The 25,553-nt window shown below is 44.6% G+C and overlaps 1 protein-coding gene and 1 long non-coding RNA gene across 5 annotated transcripts in view; one reads left to right on the top strand and one right to left on the bottom strand.

Moving 5' to 3' along the window:
* Positions 1-4,681: 4,681 nt before the first annotated feature.
* Spaca3 (sperm acrosome associated 3) lies at positions 4,682-13,639 on the bottom strand. Of its 3 annotated transcripts, XM_031353891.1 has the most exons (6): positions 13,484-13,639; positions 12,340-12,377; positions 8,969-9,234; positions 8,100-8,258; positions 7,587-7,665; positions 4,682-4,858 (listed from the first exon to the last, which is right to left on the bottom strand). In XM_031353891.1, exons 2-6 carry the CDS (start codon positions 12,363-12,365, stop codon positions 4,792-4,794), a joined length of 597 nt encoding a protein of 198 aa, XP_031209751.1. In that variant the 5' UTR covers positions 12,366-12,377; positions 13,484-13,639; the 3' UTR covers positions 4,682-4,791. The 3 variants fall into 3 exon arrangements, with proteins under 3 accessions (XP_031209751.1, XP_031209753.1, XP_031209752.1); XM_031353893.1 differs by lacking the exon at positions 12,340-12,377 and having other exon boundaries at positions 8,969-9,276; XM_031353892.1 differs by lacking the exon at positions 12,340-12,377.
* Positions 12,530-25,553, top strand: part of LOC116078580 — a 23,066-nt gene continuing 10,042 nt past the window's right edge. The window contains exons 1-5 of one of the 2 annotated variants that reach the window (XR_004113597.1): positions 12,530-12,646; positions 13,779-13,936; positions 15,982-16,034; positions 19,344-19,462; positions 19,892-19,961. This is a non-coding gene — a long non-coding RNA (uncharacterized LOC116078580). Of the gene's footprint in view, positions 12,647-13,778; positions 13,937-15,981; positions 16,035-19,343; positions 19,463-19,891; positions 19,962-25,553 lie in introns of those variants that run through there. The other variant, XR_004113596.1, reaches the window with a different exon arrangement.

Genomic DNA, 25,553 nt, shown 5'->3' with positions numbered 1-25,553 from the left:
AGGTCCAAACCAGTAAAAGACCCCGTCACAAAAATAAATAAATAAATAAATAAATAACAAAAGCAACAACCTAACAAACAAAACACCAAGGTGAGCAGTACCTGAGGAACACCACCAAGGTTAACCTCTGACCTCCACATGTGCCTGCACACAGAGAGAGGGGAGGGGCACACATACAGCCAGAACAAGTCAAGTAGGCAAGACTCCGAGAGCAGGAGATTTCAGGCGTGATGGGGAAATGAGGGGCAAGGACACCAAGGTTTACCCTGAGGACCTAACATAGCTGAGCATTTCTCTCAGTTACAAGTGTGGGACTCAGTGCTCCTCTAGATTCCACTCCTAGGTGAGCTTGCACACTGTCAAGCATCACCATACGCCCGGTCTTCGTAACTCTGACCAGAGCACTCTCTCCCGGTTCCTCCTTCTCCATCTCTCCCTGTTCCCAGTCAACCCCCTAGCCCAAGCCTCCAAGGTCCTCTTATCCAGACCTGACACTGCTCAGCCACACCTTGAAGAGGACTGAGGCCATGATCACAGCCTCCATATCCTTTTAACAACTGCCCCCTTGGTTTCAAGAGCCTCATTCTGCCAATTCTTGGGCTCCTTTCTCAGACTAACTGAATGAGGTCCACTGGAGCAATCAGGCAATACAGGCACAGACATTTGAAGTTAGAGCATCCAAGATAGATGAGACCTGGGTCTCTGACCTTTTATCCATGTACGATGACTGTATACACTCAGGCAGTCAGATTGACTTGTGTACAAATTGCCCTTCCTTGAATCTGTGTCCTTATCTACAGAATGGATAGTGTGCTACCCACATTATTATTATTATTATTGTCCCAGAGTACAAATCAGATAATGCATGCCGCATGGTCAGCCCATGGGCTTTGTGTGATTTAATAGATCCATTAGTCATCAATGTCACCTCTTAGCAAGATGTTTTTATCACTGTCCTCTTGGATAAACAGCTCCCATTTTTATCACCCATTGGCCAATCCAGCCATAGGTGGAAACCAGTGCATTTCCTCAATCGTAGATGGTCTGTTACCCCTGTAGTATTTGTCGGCAGTTTGGGGGAAGTAAACATTGAGTGACACTGAATGGCATCCCCCAGGAGCCACCAACCATGCCTCAGCTTACAGTTGAGGACACACACAGGCTTCAGTGAAAGCCCTTCTGGAGGATGCTACAATCTGAAGTCAACGTTCATTCTTCTCACCTATCTCCCATCATTTCTACTGCTGCGCTAATTTTATGTCAGCTTGACACAGGCTAGAGCCATCTGAGAAGAGAGAGCCCAACCGAGAAAATGCCTCCATGTCGTTGGAAGAGCATTTTGATTGATGTCGGAAGGCTCAGCCCATTGTGATTGGGATCATCCCTGGGCTGGTAGTCCTGGGTTCTAGAAGAAAGCAGGCTCAGCAAGCCACGCGGAACAAGCCAGTGACTAGCACTCTTCCATGGCCTTTGCATAGCTCCTACCCTGTCTGAGTTCCTACCCTGACTCCCTTCGGTGATGAAATGTCTAGGCCTAATACTCTTTTCTCCCCAAGTTGCTTTTGGTAACGGTGTTTGATCACAGCAATAGTAACCCTAACTAAGACAACTGCTATTCTAGCCATTTCGAGCCCCTGCCTACCTTGCTCCTTTAAATACATATGTATCTGGTAACTGAGTCCGAGCTCCCTATCAGAGGAGCAGTGTCTGCCTTTCACAGTCCTTCCCACATACTGGGAAGGGCGCTCTGCAGTTTTCTACCTTAAACCCACTGGCAAGCCTTACCCCATCTTCTAGCTTTTTTTTTCCTTACATGTTGTTCTGTTGTATTTTTTCCATTAATTTATTTTATTCACTTTATATCCTGATCGATGCCCCCTTCTCTCTGACCCCCCTCCTCACACAGTCCCACCCCCAACCCCCTACCCTTTCCCCTCTGAGAAGACGAAATCCCCATCTGGGTACCAGCCTACCTTGACAAATCAAGTGTCTGCAGGGCTAGGCAAATCCTCTCCCACTGAGGCCAGGCAAAGCAGCCCAGTTAGAGGAACAGGATCCATCCATAGGCAGGCAACAGATTTAGAGACCGCCCTTGCTCCAGTTGTTGGGGGACCCAGATGAAGACCAAGCTGCACTTCTGCTACATATGTGCAGGGAGCCTAGGTCCAGCACATGTATGTTCTTTGGTTGGCGGTTCAGTCTATGGAAGCCCACAAGGGCACTTATTAGTTGACTCTGTGGTCTTCCTGTGGAGTCCCTGGCCCCTTCAGGTCCCTCTCAATCCTTCCCCCAACTCTTCCATAAGATTCCCCACGCTCCGTCCAATATTTAGGTGTACGTCCCTGCATCTATTTCAGTTAGCTTCTAGGTAGAGCCTCTCAGAGGACCGTTATGCTAGGCTCCTGTCTACAAGCATAACAGAATATCGTTAATATTGTCAGGGACTGGTACTTGGCCATGGGATAGGTCTCAAGCTGGGCCAGTTATTGGTTGGTCATACCCTCAGTCTCTGTTCCATCTTTGTCCCCGCATTTCTTATAGACAGGATAAATTTTAGGTCAAAAGTTTTGTGGATGGGTTGGTGTCCTTATCCCTCCACTGGGGAGTCCTGCCTGGCTACACGAAGCAGCCACTTTAGGTTCTATATCCCCCCCTGCTAGGAGTCTCAGCTAAAGTCACCCCCATAGACTCCTAGAAGCCTCCCGTTCCCAGGTCTCCGGCAGGTCCTAGGGATGCCCTCCACCCTCACCCTCCACAACAACTAATTTCCATTCATTCTCTCAGCCCTCTGGCCCTCTCTTTCCTGTCTCTCCTCACAACTGATCCCGAACCCCCCCCCATTTCCCTCCCTATTCCCTCTCCTACCCAGTACCCTCCTTCCACCTGCCTCCTGTGACTGTTTTATTCCCCCTTCTAAGTGAGATTCAAGCATTCTCACTTGGGTCTTCCTTCTTGTTTAGCTTCTTTGGATCTATGGGTGAATCTTGGGTATCCTGTAGTTTATGGCTAATATCCACTTATAAATGAGTATATCCCATGCATGTCCTTTTGGTTCTGGATTACCTCCAGATATTTCTAGTTTACCCATTTGCCTATAAAACTCATGATGACCTTATTTTTTTTATTAGCACACTCTTTTTTATTAGATTTTTTTAAAGATTTATTTATTTATTTTATGTATATGAGTACACACTGTAGCTGTACAGATAGTTGTGAGTCTTCATCTGGTTGTTGGAAATTGACTTTAGGACCTCTGCTTGCTCCAGTCAACCCTGTTTGCTCCAGTCAGCCCCGCTTGCTCCGGAAATAGGTACACTGTAGCTGTCTTCAGACGCACCAGAAGAGGGCGTCAGACCTCATTATGGGTGGTTGTGAGCCACCATGTGGTTGCTGGGATTTGAACTCAGGACCTTCGGAAGAGCAATCGGTGCTCTTACCCACTGAGCCATCTCACCAGCCCCTAGATATTTTCTTTATTTACAATATCTTTTTTCCCAGGTTCCCCTCCAAAAAAGAAAAAGAAAAAGGAGAAAAAAAAAGAAAAGAAAAAAACCAAAAACTAAAACAATCCTCTGTTCCTTCCCCCCTCCCCCTGCTCACCATTCCACCCTCTCCTGCTTACTGGCCCTGGCATTCCCCTACACTGGGGCATAGAACCTTCACAGGGCCAAGGTCCTCTCCTCCCACTGATGACCAACTTGGCCATCCTCTGCTATACACATGCTGCTGAAGCCATGAGTCCCTCCATGTGTACTCTTTGGTTGGAGTTTTAGTCCCTGGGAGCTCTGAGAGTACTAGTTAGTTCATATTGTTGTTCGTCCTAAGGGGCTGCAAACCCTTCAGCTCCTTGGGTCCTTTCTCTAGCTCCTTCATTGAGGACCCTGTGCTCAGTCCAATGGATGGCTGTGAGCCTCTACTTCTGTATTAGTCGGGCACTGTGATGACCTTGTTTTTTAATAGCTGAATAGTATTCTATTGTGTAGATGAATCACATGTCCTGTATCTGTTTCATTTTTCAGCTTCTTAAAGGAAGGTAGTATGTGGTAACTTCCCCTTCCAAGAAGTGACCAGCTATTAATGTCAGTGATGCTTGAATACCTCACTTCTAGAGAGGACTAAAGAACAAGGTGGCCAATAAAACTGGAGGAAACCCTGTGGTCCCTCCCCTGCAGTCTCTTTGCACCACCTCCTGACCACAGGATGTTAGGGGACACCTGAATGAGAGTTATGTCATAGTGGCTGCCATCTGCAACCAGAGCTGCAGAAAGCAAGCATCCCCGGGACCTTTCCAGCTACACCAAGGGTTATCTAAGGTCACCAGGTAAAACTGCATTGGCTCCCAGTTAAATCTGAATTCCAGATACAGAACTAAGTTCTTCAATATTAGTTTGACCCTTACAAGATTTGAATCATACCTATACATTGAAGTTACTTGTTGTCTATCTGAAATTCAAATTTAACCAGGGTATCCTATTTTTGTTTGGGCTTGGCTTTTGTTAAATTTGGCAACTCTAGACCCAAACTCTGCCAGATATGGGGAAGGCAGGCAAGGATGCTTCCCCACAAGCCTTCCATGATAGGCTTCTTGAAGTCTACTGAAGTCAAGCAAGTGAGATGAGAAGGCCTGACTTTTACTGGGTACATGTAGATCCACAGAAAGCTAAAAAAAAAAAAAACATGCTTCTGTTAAATTAGACTTTTATTACTTGGCTTGTTTTCCCAAGCCTGGGTCAGAAACAAGTCCACACTTCCCAGCTAGCTGTGTGTGGTTTGATCCATCCAGAGAGGGTCCTAGAAGTCACAGCCATCCACCCAGTCACTGAGGTCCCTGCCCTGGCAGTGGTGCCTCCAGGCTTCCCTAGGGAAAGAAAACAAGAAAGAAAAGAATCCACTTTAGCTGCTGGGTGGTGGGGGCGGGTGGGGGCAAAACTTTAATCCCAACACTTGAGAGACAGGAGAAGGTGGATCTCTGAATTTGAGGCAAGCCTGGTCTACAGAACAAGTTCTGGGACAGCCAGGGCTACACAGAGAAACCCTGTCTCAACAAACAAACAAAAAGAATCCACATCAGCTTCATCCCTGGGTGCTGCTGTTCAGAGAGAAGAGGTACAGACCTCTAAACTGAAGAGGAGCCAGGACAGGGACTAGGAAGATGGAGAGCAACAAGCTGAGCTAACCAACAAGCAATCACATAGGGAAAATTTTTAAAGGGAGAGAATGGTCAAAAAAAAGGACAATATCTACTTGCCTTGTTCTACCACTGAAGATACAAACCAATATGCTCTGGATACAAACTAGATACAAACAAGCTTACCCATGAGTCCTTGTCAAAGGGTTAGAAGTTGGAATCTGGATCCTAAATACAAATCTCCTTTCCTACACCCAAGTGCTTCTAGGGACAGTGAGACCACCTTACTTGTGTATAGCTCTCACAGGTTTTGTTTTGTTTTGTTTTGCTTTGCTTTGCTTTGTTTTGAGACAGGGTTTCTCTGTGTAGCCCTAGTTGTCCTGGAACTCACTCTGTAGACCAGGCTGGCCTTGAACTCAGAAATCCACCTGCCTCTGCCTCCTAAGTGCTGGGATTAAAGGCATAAGCCACTATTGCCTGGCTAGTTCTCCCAGTTTGCATGTTTTACATGTGTATAGCCCTCACTGTTGACATGTCAACATACCTTCTACCCACTTATAACTATTTCTCTCCTATCCCCAGATGGCCTATTAGATAGATTGGGTAGATGTTATCTCCCCTGATTTCCAAATGAAACACTCTAGTAGTGCTGTTAACTTATCCACTTGTCCAAGGCTACAATACACACTCAACATTTCCTGATTGCCAGTGTAGGTTCTTTCATTGTTGGCTACTATACACTTTGGGGACCATTCCTTTGAATGGGTCACAGATAGTTTTGTTTTGGTGTGTGTGTGTGTGTGTGTGTGTGTGTGTGTGTGTGTGTGTGTGTACATGTTAGGCTAAAAGCAACCTTGAGTGTCATTTCCCAGGATGTGTCCACCTTGTTTTTTTTGAGTCGGGGTCTCTCACTAAACCTGGAGCTTACCAATTTAAGCTGGGCTGGTTGGCTAGCAAGCCTCAGAAATCTGTTTCTGCTTTCCTAGTGCTGGGATTACAAATGCCAACATACCCAGCTTTTTAATATATGTTCTGGGGATCAAACTTGGGTTTTCACTCTTTCATGATGAGTAATTTTTGTGGACTTAAATGACTTCCCAGTCCCATCACATTTGACATCTTGAGGAAGGTAACCAAGGACATAGGGTCCTGGGATCCAACAATCTCAGGAATCCCTAGCTCTGAAAACTGGTGTCCTTTCTGATGTCACTGTCAAAGAGCCTAATGATCGATAGAGCACCAGAAAGACTTTTATACAACTGTCAGCCAGAGAGGTTGACTGTCTCTTCCACTAGACTATAAGATACTTGAGAACAAAGAAAGACTTAGCTATCTCTGCAGCTCAGCTGTCTCTCCAGCTCAGCACCCTCCTGGCCTTAGCATACCTGGATCCACAGTGCATGTGAATAAAAGGAGTGGGTGGCACTGACCCTTCTGGACCCACTTCCTCCAATTAGCCTCAGACTCTCAAGAGTCATCTATGCCAGGAATTCACTCCGAGTATATAACAGGGATGCCCTTTGGTTTACTCTATTAGGATCAGGTCTTCTACTCCATAGTGGGGATACCAAGGCTGCAGGCTCTTGGAATAGTACTTGAGCCTATCTTGCCTCTTCCTGATTTTATAAATCATTCTGACCTACAGATCTGGTATTAGCCCTAACTCACTTCTTAGGGCTTCAACTATTCTCAGACCAATGGGTGGTATCTATTTCAATAAATATGTCTGAAATATCTCAAGATTCGGTCATGTCTAACCCTTCCCCTTTTTCTTAGACCATATGTCACCTGCACCTGAATCCCTTCCACAGCCCCTTATGCCCGATCTCTCTGTGTCCACTATGGGTACACCTGTCCCTCATCTTCCTTCCCCAACCTTTTCCGCCATTACATCTGTCCACAGTCTCAGTGCTCCAAACTCCTGGAGTATTCCCTGATTCTGGCTCTGTCCTGCTAGTTTCTCTTTCATAAGCATAAGTGGAACAGAGGTTGGAGACTCAAAAGAGACAGGGCAACTGTGGAGCACCTGACCTGAGTGCCATATGAAGCAGCCATCTAGGTCAGTACCCAGTGTAATGCTCAGACTTGGTTGTGAGAAAACTTCAACGAATATATTGCTTGAAGTAGGTAAGAAAGAAGAAAAATGAAAAGAAGGATGTTCCAGAACCCTACCCCTGGTCCAAGCAAAGAACCTCATCTACCATCTATTCTACACCACGGGGCTTTATAAAAATAATTGGGCTGAGTTATGTGGTCATGTAATTGCCAATGCTATCCTATCTGATTGTGTCAACTATAACTTTGTGAATTCCCATAATCCCCAACACTGATTGTAAGGGTTAGTCCATGAAGCTATGGGGTGTTGACTAAGACAAAATGGATACTCACAGAAGGACAGTTCCCTGATGTGACCCTCCAGATCTGGCCACAGTGGGGGATTGCAGTAGGAATTACTCACCAATAGCCCAGACCCAGGGGCTCTTGAACTATCTTCATGACACAGATGACAGAATCTTTGAGATCATTGTTCAACAAATCTGGAGTGGGAGGAGAGAAACAGTGAGGGAGCAGAGACACAGGTGATAGAATCTTTGAGATCATTGTTCAACAAATCTGGAGTGGGAGGAGAGAAACAGTGAGGGAGCAGAGATCAGGGTGTCCTCTCTCTCCCCCTCTCTCTCTCTCACACACACATCTACACATACACACACACACACACACACACACACACACACACACTTACTTCTCCATCTCTGGAAACAGATGTTACCTGGCCCCCCTCTCCCCGACAATATTCCTTCCATTCCTGTAGCTCTAAGCCTGGACCCCAATTCAGATCCACAGAAGCCCTTCCCTCCCCTGCTTGCCCCCTTATCCATCTCCTAAAGATCTTCACCCAGAGACAAAGACAGAGAAAGAAAAGTGAAACAACAAAAAAGGAAAGGCTAGTGCAGGCCCAGCCCTGGCCTACCAGTGCAGTAGATCCTGCAAATATTGGGGCCATTTGGGCTGAGAGTTTTGCACCACTTCCGGCTGCTGATCTGGAAGATGCCATTGTTGGTGCTTCCATCAGCTTCATGATCCACAGCATCTGTGTTGAAGCCACTTGTGTAGTAAGCAAGGCAGACCCCTACAAGGGACAGACACAAGCTTTGAGGTCAGGTGGTTGAGCCACTGCAGACCAAAGTGCTCGCAATCAATTCCTACGCTCGGGCTCCCTCTGTCCCACAAAGACAAAAGATGTCCTCCCATCTACTTTGCAGATGCTTAATCTAAAAGTCAGAGGTCAAAGTGACTTCTCCAAGGATAGAGAAGTTACCTCAAAGCAGTTACCTCAAAGCAAAGGTCAGGAATGCACCTCGGCCATCCTGACTCAGGCTATCAACCTTCCCTCTCTCTCCTGGTTCAGTATACTGAAGGACTTGCTGCATTTGTTGAATAAATGTACAAGAGTTAACTGTCTAGAGGCAAAATTAGGAAGACGCCAGTGGGCTCTACAGAGGAGGCCAGGACAAGAGACAAAATGAGTCCAGATGTGACTGTACTTTACAAGCTCCTGAAACTGCCACTAGTTTGTAACATTTGGAGTTACTGGTTTGTCCAGTTTGCCACCTAACTTTTGGCAGGTCTGTTTAATCCTCATGGCCAAGATAAGGTGTAGCCTTCTAAGCAGTAGGTTCCTTTGACTTCCTGGCTACCAGCAGGAATGGTTCTAATCTGGCTGCCTGTTGCCTGCCTAATATGTGGCTAACACATGTGGGTGCTGTCCATCTGGTCCACCTTGGATTTTAGGAGGAAAGACAGGGGGTAAGTGGATGGAGTAGGGAGAAAGGTTCTCACAGTCAGCCAGGTTATATCCCCGGTAGCCTTCCAGACCGAAGCCATGCAGCTCTTTGGCCAGCTCACAGCGACTGAAGACCTTGGCCTTGCTGGAGGCAACCAGGCAGCTGAGTAGATATGCCAGGACCAGCCAAGTGATCCCAGGCAGGCACAGCTGTCTTCTGGGAGCCCGGTTCCTAGCTTCCATGCGATGGCACAGGTGGAGGGCTGAACTGTGGGATGGCAGACAGTTCACCAGCCCTGACCAAGGGTCCAGACAGCTGCCCCTAGGAAGAAGGAAGGAAGGAAGGATGGGGCTTGAGTGCACCCTGGGAAAGAAGTGAAAGGATGGACATAAGGCAAGGCTCCCTCCGTGATGGGACACCAGATAAGCTCCTGGGACCTTGGACAAGGTTCCTGGAGCACCACTCATGGGGTCTCCTTTCCAGCCCCTGGCTTCTATCTGCCAGCCTTAGTTGAATCAGGGACACAGTTAGCATGGAGCCCTCCCAGGTGGAAGGCCCTGCTCCCACACTCAGGTCCGGAACTGAAGTCTCCTCTTCACTATCCCTCCTATATCCTCACCCTGCAAAAGCTCCCTAAAATTCACCCATCTTGCTCATTCTACTCTGTACTTGGCTCTATGGGCAGATCCTCATGATATGAGGACATCAGCCACTGATTACCTTTAGCCTCCTGGTTCTTTCACCTCCTTAGGCCCGCTGGCCTTTCAGCTGCACTGCCTTTGCCACTTCAGGACCTGGCCCATCCCCATCTTAACATCAGTTCATACTTCCCTACTCTGCAGCCTGCCACTTAAATCTCTCCCTGGCCAATACCATCAAACACATCTACTCCTGACTTTCACAAACTTTGCCCACCAATCTCCTCTCCCCCATCACAAACTCCAAACGTGAAACACTCACACAATCTCTAACATGGCTGTCCTTTGTGCAATCTTAAAACAGAATGGGTGGGGGCTGGAGAGATGGCCCAGCAGTGTAAAATGCTCTTGCAGAGGACCTACATTTGATTCTCAGCATTCATATCAAGAAACTCACCATCACCTGTAAGCCCAGCTCCAGAATATCTGATGCCCTCCATAGGCTTCCACTGGCACCCGAACTCATGTACACATAGACATGCATATACCCATAGTGTAAAATGTTTATATCTTAAAAAATAAAGGAGAGGGAGGTAGGGAGGGAGAAAGAGGGGAGGGAGGGGGAGGGAGGGAGGGGGAGGGAGAGAGAGAGAGAGAGAGAGAGAGAGAGAGAGAGAGAGAGAGAGAATAGTAGAGGTGGAAGGGGAAGATCAACACAAACTAAGCCATGTATAAAAATGCTGGAAAGAACTTTGTACTTTGTACTCTCATGCTCTGTTCATTAAAAGTTAAAGGAAAGCATGGGCATTCTTGTTTTCCAACCTCCCACCCTAAATGTGGAGGATGACTAAGGCATAGTTTTGCACATGGGTTTGACATCCACCTCTGCTCCTTCCTATGTCTTAGGTGTGAGACATTCTCCACACCTCTTTTTCTTCATGCATAAGACGACCGGGAACTAATAGGACTTGCCTTAGAAGATGGTTGAAAGAATAAAAGAGAAAATGAGTGGAAAGCTATTGGGTCTTTGCATTAAAGGCAGACTTGGCGTTGTTTCTTTGGTGAACCAGCACCCATGCTAATGCTTGTCTTTGATCGTCTTTCTCTTGGTTCTATCAAAGGGCTTCAAAACCCTCCTTGCTCCCCTTAAGTATCCCACTTCTTAGTTCTCAGGTGACCTCACCCCTTACTGTACCAAAGAAAGCATATTCTTTTTTCCTCTCTTTGCTTCAGCCCCATCCCACCTTCAAACTTGTCAGGAGCTTCCTACACTCTATCACCAGTCCTCTGAAGCAAGGACGAGGTCAGTGTATTGCTGCTGCCGTTAGTGGTACCATCTTGCTTTATTCCTGGCTTCCTTTTCCATTCCCAGGATGTGACCTTCATGCTTGCCCTCAAAGATAAGAGGAGTCCTCTCCACTAGATCATCGCTCTTGGTCAGTGTTACAACATAAGACTGCCTGGCTCACACTCCTGGGGAGATGCTTATTTCTAAATGTAACCCCAATCTTCATGAATATTCCCTCCCTCCTGAAGTCTCATAAGGGGTTTCTGGAGATGTAGGCCTGTCTCTCTTTCTGGGTTGCTTTTCTTTACCCACCTCTCTGGGACACTGGCTTTTCACGTGACAAGCTTCCCAACCTGGATTCAGTAACACATCCTCCTCATCCCTCTTTCCTCTGAGTTCAATTCTTCTTCCCTTCCCAGCCCATGCTGTCTGGCACGCCTTCTCTCCAACATCCACAAACCTCATCTCTATCTGCTCCTTCTCACGCCATGCAAAGGCTCAGGCTGAGAGCCCCTGCTTCTAGAATATCTTTGCTTGTTTCTTATCCTTGTCTGTACTGATCTCACTTTTCTGATCTTCTCATCCAAATTTCTGAGAGGAGAATTAATACTGCCTCCCTGTTTCTTTATCTTGTCTTCTTTTCTTCTTGTTTGTTTGTTTGTTTGTTTGTTTCTTCTTTTCTCTTTCCTTGTATTGGAGATCAAATCCCAGGTCTTTCACAGGCTGAGAAAGAGCTCCACCACTGTCCTACACCGCTGGTCCCTTGGTCCCCAGGTCCATTTTATTTTGAGACATGACCTTACCAATTGCCCAAACTGACTTAACAGTCTTCCAGTCTTGGCTTCATGAGTTGCTGGTATTACAGGTGTGCACCACTCTATCTGGCTCTCCCTTGTTTGCTAATCTGGAGTCACAAGGTCTCCCCACCACCCACCTGAGACCTCTGCTGATGTACCTCGCAGGAGCCCTCGGGGACATTTCTCTTGCCAATCACTTCCATGTTGAAATCAGGGTTTTGCTAGTTCCCACAGTGCCCCCTGCTTCCTGACTATTTTTCCTACATTGCATAACCCAATTCTGATCAAGTCTTAAATGTTGAGATGTTTTCCAGTTTCTACCTTGAACCCTGTTCCACATCAGGAAGGCCTAGGATGTTCCTGCTGTTAACAGCAACTGCAGGGTAAATAGCCTCCTGTTGCATCTTTTCTAAGAACTGAAGAGGAGTTGAGCTCTTGGCAATACCTACCCCATGGTCACCTCAAACTAAACTCATCGAAAGGATAATGTTCCTGCCAAACTCTGTTCTTCTTGATTCTGGCTTTCCTCCACATCACAGAGCACCTGCTTCCTCAAATATGATAGAAATATGGATGCTGTCCCTTACTTCTCCAGCCTACACCTTCATCCATCCAGAGCCAATTAATGTCAAGGACTTGTTGATCCTTCCCTCCAAGAGCACAATCTTTCCTTAAGTTCAAACCACCACCCCGCCTTCCTTACCGTTTCCTTATGTTTCGTCTTGACATCTTCAAACTCTCCTACACATGTCACACGCACCAGAATGAATTGAAATGTGAAACCTGGTCATGTAACACTTTCCAACAGCTCCCCCTTCACTGATCTCCACCAAGGTCCAGAGGCCCCCTTTATGACCCAGTAAAGCCAGCTTGTCTGTCACTTATACCTTCAGCTCTTGTGACACTACATTGGTCACTCTTCTGGAGATGTCTACTGTCTAGCAATTTAGCTTTCTTTGCCTCTGCACAGATAGCTCTTATTGATGCCTCAAGGATGAGTCACATCCAAGGTGAGTCCCCAGTGAGGCTTTCCTGGCAGGGACCGTCTCTGTAGACAGGTAGAGTAACTTTATCTTCTTACTGGATTATAATATGGATCAGCCCCCTGCCCCCCAGCCAAGGTGACCTTCCACAGAACATGGCCTCATCCTACTTATCGTCATATCTTGAAAGGCAAACTGAGCTGCTGGTGTAGAGAGGTTGTTCAATGGATATTCTTTAAACTCAAGTACACTGAAGTTACAGAATGTGAGCCCTTCTCAAAGTTCACGGAGGGAGATAATTATTACCTTTGCTGAGTCCTTCAACGCTGTAGGACTAGGTGCTTTGTGAGTATTTTTCTAAACTTAATCTCATCTAATCCTCTTAACCATTCAAAGAGCTGGGACTAATATACTCAATGTATAGATGAGGAAACCAAGTTCATTCTACCCAGTGAGTGTTTGTGATATTATGGTATTTTTCAGAGTAAAGCGACTTCAAGATAACTTTATCTGGAGCAGTTCACAGCAGGTCCAAAGGTTTAAGGAAATGGATCTGGTGGTAACTCAGAGACCAGAGGCCTGCCAGCAAATGCTCTTATTCATATTTATTCTTTTTGTCCCTTTCCCTCTTCCCCTTCTCTCTCCCTCCATCTCTTTCTCCTCTCTATCTCTGTCCCTGTCTCTGTCTCTATCTCGTCTCTATCTCTATTTCTCTATATCTCTCCTCCCCCCACCCAGTCTCTGTGTAGAATAGGATCCACCCCTCTCTCCATCTCTGATCACCACTTTGCTGTTCCCAAGCTCCTCTTGCTAACACCACCAGGACTCAGAGAGAGAGGCTCACAGATCAGGAGTCCTGCCTACCAGAGCTGAAACGGTGGTGACAATGACAGCTAGGGCTGTGGCTCCAAGTCCTGATTCAGCTCAGGACACCCTTTGCAATCGTGCCAGTGTCCCAGCACAAGGCATTGAGAGAACGAGGGAGAAATCAGACTCCAGATTGACCTAAGCCCTTCTAGAACTCCCTGGCTCTGTGAGCTCATCTTCTAGAACTTGCTTTCACTCATGGAACTTCGAGGAGATCATCTGTGCCCTTCAGTTACAAGGTGCAAGAGCATTTTAGAGGCATCTATTTCTCCGTTTTTATTTTGTTTTTCAGAGTCTTATGTAGTTCAGTCTGATCTCAAATCACTATCTAGCCAAGGACAACTTTGGACTTCTGATCTTCCCCTGCCTCCCAAGTGATCAATTACAGGAATGTGCTACCATGCCAGATTTATGCCTTGGTTGGGAAAGAAACCCCGAACTTCATCCATGGTATGTAAACACTATGCTAACTGTGCTATACCACCCCAGCCCATGTCAGAAGTATCCAATCACATCCCTTCTTGGCCACCTCTGCTTACACATTCACACACATACACACACCCCACACTAAACACACACACCACATATACCACACATTATACACACATACGCCATACAAATGCACACACACCACACACACCAACACATCACATACCACACTATACACACACATATTACACACACACCTATTACACACACACCATTCACACCACATATTATACACACATACACCATACAAATACACACACCACACACACATACACATCACATGCCACAACACACATACATACTACATCACACACACCACACACACAAACAAACACATACATACATACCAGACAAACACATACACACCACATCACACCACACACCACATAACACACACACACGCACAAACACACAAACACACACACACACAGCACTCCAAAGGATGATTCTGCCCCCCTGACAGACACAGCTTCCCAGACACAACTGTATGAACCCACTGCCTCCTGGCAGCTTGTCTCACTCACTCACTCATGGCACTCTCTTTTAAAAGATTCTTCCTCAATGTTGAGCCACAAATCACCTCCCTCCTCTATCTAGATGACAAGTGCTCAGTGTACATCGACCCAAGGCCAAAGATACACTATTGCCCCTAAAGCCTGAGAGTAGAGAAGCAGAAGGAACAGCTTATGACATCCATGTGCCCCATGGAGCAGCTGCCTGCAGGGCATCAACTAACCCTGCTCTATAGCACAGAGCTGCAGTCCTGAGCTCCCACCTGGGCGACAGTGCCTACCAGAGAAAAGAGTTTAACCCTTGTCTTCCCTCAGTTCCCAAGTGAAGGTGATAATCCCTGCTTTACACCAAATGTATTACATGAAATTGTACTGTTTATAAAGGGCTTAGGACTCAGGGTTGGTAGCTCAGTCAGTAGATCATGGCAATCACAGAGAAGTCACAAGTGTTTAGCTGTACCAAGTTTACCTCAGCTTCCTGGCTCAATCCAGACTAACCGCGTGAGCATTGAACTTGCTCCACCCCCTACCACCATGTTTCTTTATTTTTTTTTAAATGTATGTGTGGGTATTTGGCTTGCATATATGTCTGTACCCCACATCTGTGAAGCGCCCACAAAGGCCAGAAGGTGTTGGATCTCCTAGAATTGGAGTTCCAGATGGTTGGGAGCTGCCACGTCAGTGCTGGGAATGGAACCTTGGTCCTCTAGGAAGAACAGCCAGTGATCTTACCACTGAGCCATTTCCCCAGCCCCACCAGTGTTTTGTCTTGTTTTTTAAATTATAATAAAAAATGACTGATAGATGCATAGATACATACACACACACACACACACACACACACACACACACATATATCAAAATAAATACAGTAACTAAGTAGCAATGGCAACTTAAGCTTAGTTTTTAAATACCTTTTTTGAAGGAAAATATAATTATGTCCTTTTCCTCTTACCTTTCCTCCCTCCCCCACTTATCCCCTTTTGCCCTCTCTCAAATTTATGGCCACTTTTTATTTAGCTGTTTATATTATAGTCCTAGATATATAAATACAACCTACTCAGTCCACAAGTCAAGTTTTTTAAAGGCCATGAGAATACTTAAAGTAGGAAATCTGTCCCCTTACAGTTGTAAATGCACACAATACATTACCAGCGTCGCTGGATAGTACAGACTTGCACAGTCAACCACTAGAAGTGTTCGTCTTGCTTGACTGAATCTTAATGCCCGTTAGCTGGTGACTCCCAATCTGCCCCTCCCTCAGGCCTGTTCCACTCTCTGATTCTGATTCTTCTAGGAGCCTCGAGCATGTGGACTGGCTTATCTCCATTAACATAGCTTCCTCTAGGCGCGTCACTGTGTGTTCTCAGTTTTCCGCATCATCAATGTTTGTTGTGGCTGATAAATATCAACCTGACATGTAAGAGGTTTCGCTGTGATTTTTATATTGCACTTCCCTGCTAACTAGTGACAATGTGCTTTTTTTTTTTCCAGATAGCTGTTCATAGAAATATCTAATTGGACAAGTATTTCTAAATGCTTACCAGGTAATTCTACTAGGCATCCAAGCCTGAACATTTATTCAGCAGAGAGAGCCCAGAACTTAAGTTCAAAAACATAGAACCTTGGGGCTAGGGAAATGGTTCAGTGGTTTAAAATGCTTTGTTCACAAGCATGAGAATCTGAGTTCAAATTCTCAGAACTAACATTAAAGCTGACCATATCACATAGGCATCTATGACCTCAGCTCTAGCACTGATGTCTATAACCTTGCACTCCTATAGATTGATGGGAAATAGAACCAGAGAATTCCCAGCTACTCAAAGTCTGTGCTGCATATGGTGGGAATCAGCAAAAGAGACACTGTTTCAAAGTAACCCCTGAGGTTATCCTCTGACCTCTATACACACCACACACACCATACACATCACACTACACACACACAATGTCTCACACACACCACATGTACACACATGCCACACACACTTTACACCACACACAACACACACATGCACACATGTCTCACACATCACACACCACACCCCCTCACACACACACACACACACACACACACACACACACACACACACACACACTGAAAAAACACTTTGAAACCCCAGAGCAATGGAAAAAGTGGGTTCAAAAGTCCTGCTCCTGTCCTGAGCAACTGGTTAGTCTTGACAACTTAACGTCCATTTCCTCGTCAGGGAAGTGGAGACATTACCCTGTCCTGGTCACTCTCAGCTATAGCTACATACTGCATCTCCCAAAGCTTATTTTCCTCCTCTGTAGAATGTAAATAATCATCATCTCTCTCTGCCAGGGTGGGGCGGAGCTGAGGCTGCGCAAAGCAGGGACACGCCCACCAGCGGAATGCTTGAGCTCACCCTAGCCATCCTTTTATCTCCTGGCCCTTGGTGGTGATTTCTGTCAGCCCGGGGTTTTTTTTCCTCCAGGTTTTACTGCACCAGCCGTCCGCTTTTACTGTTCCACCGCTTCTTTTTTATTGAGTATTCTTTCAGCTTATTTTATTTTATGATATGTTTTGTTATTTCCCTATTGACTTTCACTTTTAAATGGGCATGGGAAGCAACAACAGCTCAAAGGATACAGTTATGAGGGCAAACTGGGTCCCACCGCAGGCTCAGTGGCTCTTTATTTCTCTGTTCGGCTCTTTGCTCTTCTTTCCTGGTTCTGCAGTGCAAGCTCACAGCCTTGACCGCAGCCTAGCGGAGATCCCCTACCAACTTCCTGCAGATTCATATTCTCCAAGAAGCCTTTCTCACCATACCTTCCTGTCCTCCATGGATACATGCTACTGACTCCTGGTCCCCACCCACCAGCCAATAACACCCCCGTCTCTGTGGCAAGGGCCCAAGCCGCCTGTTATGGATGCCCCTGGTTCATTTGAAAGTGCCCCCTGGGCTGAGGGGCCACTGTTGCTACCACAGATCTTACATTGTTCCACACGTGCCTTGTATAGTATTGTATTATATGTCAAGGCCTCTCTGTCTGTCACCCAGGTTGCTTCTAGTCCTCCTCAAAGCTCTTCACTCTCTGCACTGCTTGGGGTCACCTAAGGGTCCCTAGGCTCTTGCACAGAGTCCGGTGCTGATGCATAACTACTCCATCTATCACATTCTCCATAGCACTTTGCTTCATCATCCCACCAGGTTAGCAGATGCCTGATGTGTCTTTCACATCTGCTTACCCAATGTCAAGAACAAAAATATCAAAAACTGAAGATCAAAGCCTTAAAGTCCAGGTATTTCCCTGTCTCTACCTCCAGCTTCACAGTAGCATGGGCCTACAGACACTAATGCAACTCATCCAACTTTTACCTGGGTGATGGGGATTTGAACTCAGGACCTCATGCTTGCCAGCTGAGTCATCTCTCCAGCCCCTGGATATGTCAATTATTTTTTGACTGTCTAAATACATTTCAGTTGGCTATGTCCTACTGTTGTCCTCGCTGACCATCTATAAAGCTCCTCCTCTCACGGTAAGGTGCAGGAAGCCTCCTGATTTGCTGCCGAACAAGACATGCTTTGTGGTGGACAATCTTACTAATTTGTTGGCTATGGAATCAGCTAAGAAACAAGCCTCTGAGTGGATCTGTTTTCAGGACTTTCTGTCTCCATGAGTGCATGAGCCAGTTCCAGTTTCCACATTAACCTTTCCCTCTCCATAAATAGACAGACACATAGATTAGATAGAAGGATGGAGCCGGGCGGTGGTGGCGCATGCCTTTAATCCCAGCACTTGGGAGGCAGAGGCAGGTGGATTTCTGAGTTCGAGGCCAGCCTGGTCTACAGAGTGAGATCCAGGACAGCCAGGACTACTCAGAAAAACCCTGTCTCGAAAAACCAAAAAAAAAAAAAAAAAAAAAAAAAAGAAGGATGGAAAAATAGATAATAGTTGTATAGAAAATAGATAACAGAATCTATAGAAGATAGATATACACAGATAGTAAATATTTGAATAGAAGATAGATCAACACATACATACATAAATATGTAGATAGATGACAAACTGGTGATCAATAGATAATAAATAGATAGAAGATAGATATAGACGATATAGATAGATGTGTGGATGGATAGATAGATGATAGATAGATATAGAGATGAGAGAAGATTGGAAGTTAAGTAGTGGATAGAAAATAGATAAATATAAATTATAGCATCTACAGATGAAATGGATATAGATTATAGCATCTATAGATATATATTTATGTATATACACAAATGGTAGATAAATAGATGATAGATAGATACATAGATAGATACATAGATAGATACATAGATAGATGCAGGCTGCTCTCCTCCCTCACTTCTGTGATTCACGACTCCTACAGCATAGAGCATCAGGCTGAAAGAAGCCAGACCTAGGATGGAGTACTGATTTCACAAACAGCTCTATGGGGTTGGCAATATAGCTGTTCTTGCTGGGCCTCAGTATCCCCGCTGTGAAATGGAAAAAAACAACCACCCATGGAAGATGATAGGTCATTAGACAACACACAAAGTGTCATACACAGTACCTGGCACTCCACTAAGCAAAAAGCAGCTTCTTGTGTTTGTTATTAGGTGCAGGGGTGGGGGTGGGGCTCCAATGAAACAAAAAAAAAAAAAAAACCATATTCTGAAGACCTATGCTTCAGAAGAGTCTGGGATGGACTTGAACATTTTCAAAATGATGGCACAAGCTCACTCTAGCCACTCAGGGCCTTCCCCTCAGCTGAGTTAATGCTGTGTTGGCCTTCACTGGTGCAGCAAAAGCATAGGATCTCTCAATAGATGCCATCAACGTCTTCATCTCACCTTGGACTTGCATTGTGGGGATGTTCTCTTTAGGAAACTGACAAAGACAGAAGAAAGGGGAAATCAATAATCGTGGAGAAGAGCTCATCCAGTCTTTTCCGGCTCCTCTGAGTAATTCCCACCCTGAGTAATTCCCAAGCAATGCTGAACTGGTAAGGAGTTAGGCATGAGGCAACCAGAACAAAAAACAAAACAAACAAGCAAAACACTGTGTGTGTGTCTTCCTACTTGTGTCTCCTAGTGGCCAAGGTGGCTTCACAGTTAAATAGCCTTGAAGCTGAAGTTAGGTGGTTCCCACTATATCAGAAACAAAGATACCACAGCACTTTCTCAACCTATGTCCACAAAGACCCTGGCTTCATTGTCAAATGCACTGTGGTTTTGACATCCCCCTGTGGACTTTTCTAGAACACTTTGAGAAGAAATATACTCTTTTTAGAAGGAGATCTGGCCCCCCCATGACTTGGGAAGAAAAGGGGGCCACTTTGCTCCGTGAATATGGTGCTCACTTCCTGAACAGTCATAACAACTTCTTGAAGTTTCGTAATACAAACTTACTCAAATGCTTTTCTCCTCTTCAGGACAGCACCTTCCAGCCTCTCACTGGAGTATGTATTTCGCTTTGCTAAATAAACTTCTGTCCTAACTGCCTGTATCTCTTGATCAAATCATTTCCTTTGAGAGGATGACAACTAACACACATACACCTATACATACACACATACACACACACACACACACACCATCAAAGATGGTTCTACTATGTCTGCTCCCAACACTCTGGTATGTTATGACATTATATCTGGACCATTAGTCTCTATATCAGAGGTTCTTCATAAATGACAAGGCTGAATACATCATTGCCTCTCCTATTTTTCGTTGTTTTGTTTAGACAGAATCTGATATAGCCCAAGCAGTCTGTGAACTCTCTGAGTAACCCAAAATGATCTTGGACTTCTGATCTTCCTACCTCCACCTCGAAAGTGGTTGGATTACAGGCATGTGCCACTATGCCAAGTCTATGTAGTGTTGAGGATCTAAGCCATGCTAAGCCCATCCCCCCACTTTCAGCCTTTCAATGATAGAGCTCATCATCCATAATGGTGCTGCTGACCCAGCCCAGGTGGTCTTACATATCTCTCCTCCTACACAAGCCCCAAGATCACCTCATCCCTTGAGTTCTGGAAGTCTAAGTTCCTGCCTCCCCATAGTAATCTTTCCTCACTTGATACCAAACCATTTCCATTCACTCAAAATCAGCCTAGCGTTACAAAGTTTGCAAAGAGGGTTAACCCACTGCTCTGCCTCCTCAAGCCTCCAGTCTAGTTCCTTGTATCTCTACTTTGGCATAGCCCTACTCAAGAGTAGCCATCTTGCACTATAATTTGAGGTGTACTGGTTGGCTGGCCAAGAGCATGACTGGTGTTCTGTTTATTTCTCTGACTTATGAATGGATGAAGCACACAAGAGGCTCTGAAGAGGGGTTAAGTGATTGCACTTAAAAACATGTCTCACACAATGAAACTAACAGAAGTCATGTACCAAATGGATCTAACATATTTATAGAACATTTCATCCTAAAGCAAAAGAATATACCTTCTTCTCAGCATCTCATGGTACCTTCTCTAAAATTGACCATATAATCAGTCACAAAACAGGCCTCAGATACAAGAAGATTGAAATAATCCTATGCACCCTATCAGATCACTACGGACTAAGGCTGTTCTTAAACACCAACAAAAACAATGGAAAGTACACATACACTTGGAAGATGAACAATGCTCTACTCAATGATAACTTGGTCAAGGGAGAAATAAAGAAAAAAACTAAAGGCTTTTTAGAATTTAATGAAAATGAAGACACATCATACCAAACTTATGGGATACATTGCCAATGTGGTAATGAAAGCAGTGGTAAGAAGAAAACTCATAGCCCTAAATGCCACCAAAAAGAAACTGGAAAGAGCATACACTAACAGCTTGACAGCACACCTGAAAGCTCTAGAACAAAAAGAAGCAAATACACCCAAGAGGAGTAGAAAGCAGGAAACAAACTCAGGGCTGAAATCAACCAAATAGAAACAAAAAGAACTATACAAAGAATCAACAAAACCAGGAGCTGGTTCTTTAAAAAAAATCAAGATAGATAAACCCTCAACCAGACTAACCAGAGGGCACAGAGTCTGTATCCAAATTAATAAAATCACAACTGAAAAGGGAGAGAGAACAATAAAATATATCTGAAAATAATTAGTCTGTTGAATATTAACAGTTGAAAATATTTAAATCATGTTCTACAAACATCATGGAAATATCGATAATTTTTCTCACTGTGCTTGAAATTAGCATTTCCTTAATGTTTAACTTCAAAGAGTTTTTGCTATTTTGAAATTTTAAAAATATACTTGCTGATAAAATAATTTCTCTCCTAGAAACATCAATAATCTTTTTTAAGTAAACTTATAGTTAGACAATGTACACAGATATATAATGCATTTTAAATACTCTCATTATGTCAGGTGGTATCATGTAAGGACTTTTGAATATATTTCTTAATGGTTCATTTTTAATATTTTATGCTTTTACTATGCTTAATTCCCAAAGAATATTCTGTATGTTTTGAAACAATTTAGTATTCAACATTAGATATAGGATCCTCAGTTATGGATAACATTAAATATTCATTAATGATATTTTAGGGTATGAAAGGATATGAATATAAAAGTTGAGCAAAATTTTTATGTATTTGATTTTCAAAATACTCAATATTATTAATGTTTGATATATAAAATGCATTTAAATAATAAAAAGAATTAAGAAAATCAAACAAACAATAAAAACCTGTCTCAGAGGTATGTAACTACAGAGTGGTGAGGGCAGATCTTTGCTGTGACAGGACAGTGCTGTGACTTGGTGGAGCTGGTGAGCAAACACACTGTAGTAAAAGTCAGTGCCTTGATTTCACTGGGCCAGGCAGCATTTCCCATTGAGGGAAACAGTGAAAGGAATGTGGCATCTCCAATATTTTTACAATTCCATGTGTCAGTAACTATTGGGAAATATAAGGTTTCTTATAAAAAGGAAAACACAGGCTAATTTAGCTGTTTTAAGGGTCTGTCAACTCCAGAATTGTTCGAAACCTAATATCATAATCTTAACAGCTGACTAGCTGGAAGACAAATAATGACAACAGAAACAGAATATCAGGCTGCTTTAGAATCAAGTTCCGGCTCCAAAGGACTTCCTATTCCAGCACCTCGGTGACTCTATAGAGCCCTGTGTAGAATGAATCAGGACCTGTGAATCAGGGTCCATACTGTCATGGGAGCTGAGCAAGATCAACTACTCCAAAATAAATAATTTGGAAACACCTTGAGAGAAGCATGCAGCTCCAAACCTGACTGTCCCAGCACTCAGGAGACCTGCGATTCTGAGTGTGTGCCCTTAGTAACTCAGGGACCCTGACCAGCTTGGGGGTGCTGAAGAGTGAGGCTTTGAGCAAACTGACACCTTTAGAAGCTGTCCACAAACTCAGAGCCCCCTCAAACCCTCTGCTTCCTAGCAACCGACCAAAAGACACACTAGCCACTCAATAACTTCAGATTCCTGGGAGCTTGAAAAGCCTCAGGCCCCTAAAAGCTTATGTCACTAGCGACTGGGAGCCTTCATGAAACATGAAGCTGTTCGTAGACTGAAAATCTAAATAACCTGGAGCTTCTAACAGCCCAAGACCTATAATAAACTGAAACTCTTAGCAACTCAGGTTACCTAGCAACCTGGAGACTCTAATTATCAAAGACTCCTAGCAACTGGGAGATTGTGCAACCTGGATGCCCAGTACACATCTAACACTGGACCCAGACTGCCTCCCCCTCTGGCACTCACTGCACCCTGAATCATGGGACATAGTTTGAACCTATTGATGTGACCAGAATTAGATAAGGCATCCTACTCCCCTGGCTGTGTGTGTATGGCTTAACCCTTCTGGGCATCAGTTTTCCTACGTAGAAGACGACAATAATGATGCTGACATCTAGCTAATAAAATAATGGTGAGCAGCAAGTGGGGTTTGTGGGAAGCATTTGAGCAGCTCACTACATATAAATTGTCTTTTCAGTTGTTCCTTCTTCCCTCCCAGTACATCTCACAATCCATCAGTTCTGCCCTTAAAGATAACTTTGTCACCTTTTCCAGCTCCGTTGCCATGAAGCTTCGAATCCCTCCACCTCATTCTAAGTCCTGACATTGGTTATCTTCCCAACAAACAAGCTCTCAAGTCACTTTTATCTAATGGCCTCTGCTTGCTCCTGGTTGCTCTAAAGGTCAAGTTGAGACCCAAGCATAGCACTAGAACGATCAGGGTCAGGCTCTGTCTTTTGATCTTCGATCACTTCTCCAGTCCCCATTTCCTTCCTCTGCTGCTAAAGCAAACCTGAAGTGAAGGCATTTTCACTTTAGCTTCATATAAGGTGAGTCTAGAGGAAGCTAGAAACATAACACAGTGACTTCAATCCTCCTCAGGGGACGCATTCCCAGGTCCAACTCTAGGCTTAAACCTAGGGTCTCCTACATGGTAAACAAGCACTCCACCACTGAGCTACATCCCCAGCCCTCATTATCCTTTTTTTTTTTTTCTTTTTTTTTCTTTAGTCTCTTGAGACAAAGTCTAAGTTCCCAGGCTGGCCTTGAACTTGGGATCTTTCTGCTTTAGCCTCCATGTAATTTGAGTAGCTCAATTGTGGGTCTGCACCAACAGTCCCAGTTTCTGAATACCCCCTTAATAAGCTAACTTTGGGATTGTTCCCAAGCCTCTTCATCTCTTCTTTGAACCGCAAAAGCAGCATTTCATTTCGGTAGAACTTGAGGTTTGTACCACAAGGGGGCACTCTCCTAGTACACAGGAAAACACAGTATCAGACCCTAAGAGAGTACTGAGACCACAACCAATGCCCAGTGATTCTTCACTTGGGGTCCATCTCATTTTGTTCATGATAGACTTTAGGATAAGGGGTCAGAACTAGCTTCCATGCCTTTGCTCATTGAAAGAGTCCGGGCATTAGTATCTCAGTGGTTAAAGGTCATTTTTATTTGCATTCTTTCTGTCAATAAAACAAGCTGCTGGGCGGTGGTGGTGCACGCCTTTAATCCCAGCACTTGGGAGGCAGAGACAGGCGGATTTCTGAGTTCAAGGTCAGCCTGGTCACAGAGTGAGTTCCAGGACAGCCAGGGCTACACAGAGAAACCCTGTCTCAAAAAACCAAAAAAAAAAAAAAAAAAAAAAAAAAAAAAAAAAAAACCCAAGCTAATCTGTATTATAAAAATCTTTATGTTCCTATTCCAATACAATAACACTGTTGTCTTTTATTTTTAATTAAAATAAATACAATCTAGGGCTGGAGAGATGGCTCAGAGATTAAGAGCAAAAACTGTTCTTGTAGAGGACTCAAGTTTGGTTCCCAGAACCCATATCAGGAAGCTCACAGCCACCTGAGTCCAGCTCCAGGGAATCCAACAGCCTCTTCTGGATTTTGCCAGAATTCCTTTGTTTCCCTTGTTTATTTCTTCAGGTTGGGGTATAGGAAGACTGGGTTGGTCAGTGAAAAATCTGTTTTCTATGCTATAATTCAGAGAAGTATGAGGATAGAAACATGGCCTCCTAAACATGAGAGTAAAGATCACTAAGGGAAAAGTGAGTGTTTCTAGGGCCCATAGAAGCAAGAGTCATCATGGGTCCTGATGGAACATTCCAGAACATAACTGTATTGTCCTTATAATCCTCTTGTAATTAAGAGTATTTAACAGGCCAGGCAGTGGTGGCATACGCCTTTAATCCTAGCACTTGGGAGGCAGAGGCAGGTGGATTTCTGAGTTCGAGGCCAGCCTGGTCTACAGAGTGAGCTCCAGGACAGCCGGGGCTACACAGAGAAACCCTGCCTCAAAAACCCAAAAAAAAAACAAAAACAAGAAACCAAGCATCCCTACCTCCATTCCCTCAGCTATAAAATGGGACTGAATATCCTTACTTCATTGTTCCTACTATGGTATGAGATGAAAAGTTAATTATAAAATTGTCTTACACATAGTAGGTGCCTTTTTAAAAAACCACACATGCCTGTAATCCCAGCATCTAGGAGGTTGAGGAAGGAGGAGGAGGAGGTCAAGTTCAGGGTCAGCCAGGGCTATATAGCAAGATCTTGTCTCAAAATGAGAGAGAGAGAGAGAGAGAGAGAGAGAGAGAGAGAGA

The sequence above is a fragment of the Mastomys coucha genome, unplaced genomic scaffold, assembly GCF_008632895.1.
Source record: "Mastomys coucha isolate ucsf_1 unplaced genomic scaffold, UCSF_Mcou_1 pScaffold5, whole genome shotgun sequence".
In the NCBI taxonomy this organism is placed as follows: Eukaryota; Metazoa; Chordata; class Mammalia; order Rodentia; family Muridae; genus Mastomys; species Mastomys coucha.
Note: the sequence above shows the minus strand (reverse complement) of the source record. Positions and strands in the feature narration are given on the sequence as shown.

Excerpts from the sequence above, each read along its gene's own strand:
- Spaca3 (XM_031353891.1), bottom strand. The coding sequence starts at position 12,365 with ATGTCAAGACGAAACATAAGGAAACG. Across the intron at positions 8,259-8,968 it reads GGGATATAACCTGGCTGACT|GGGTCTGCCTTGCTTACTAC; the intron begins GTGAGAACCTTT and ends TGTCCCTTGTAG. Across the intron at positions 4,859-7,586 it reads CCCCTGGGTCTGGGCTATTG|GGAAGCCTGGAGGCACCACT; the intron begins GTGAGTAATTCC and ends TTCTTTCCCTAG.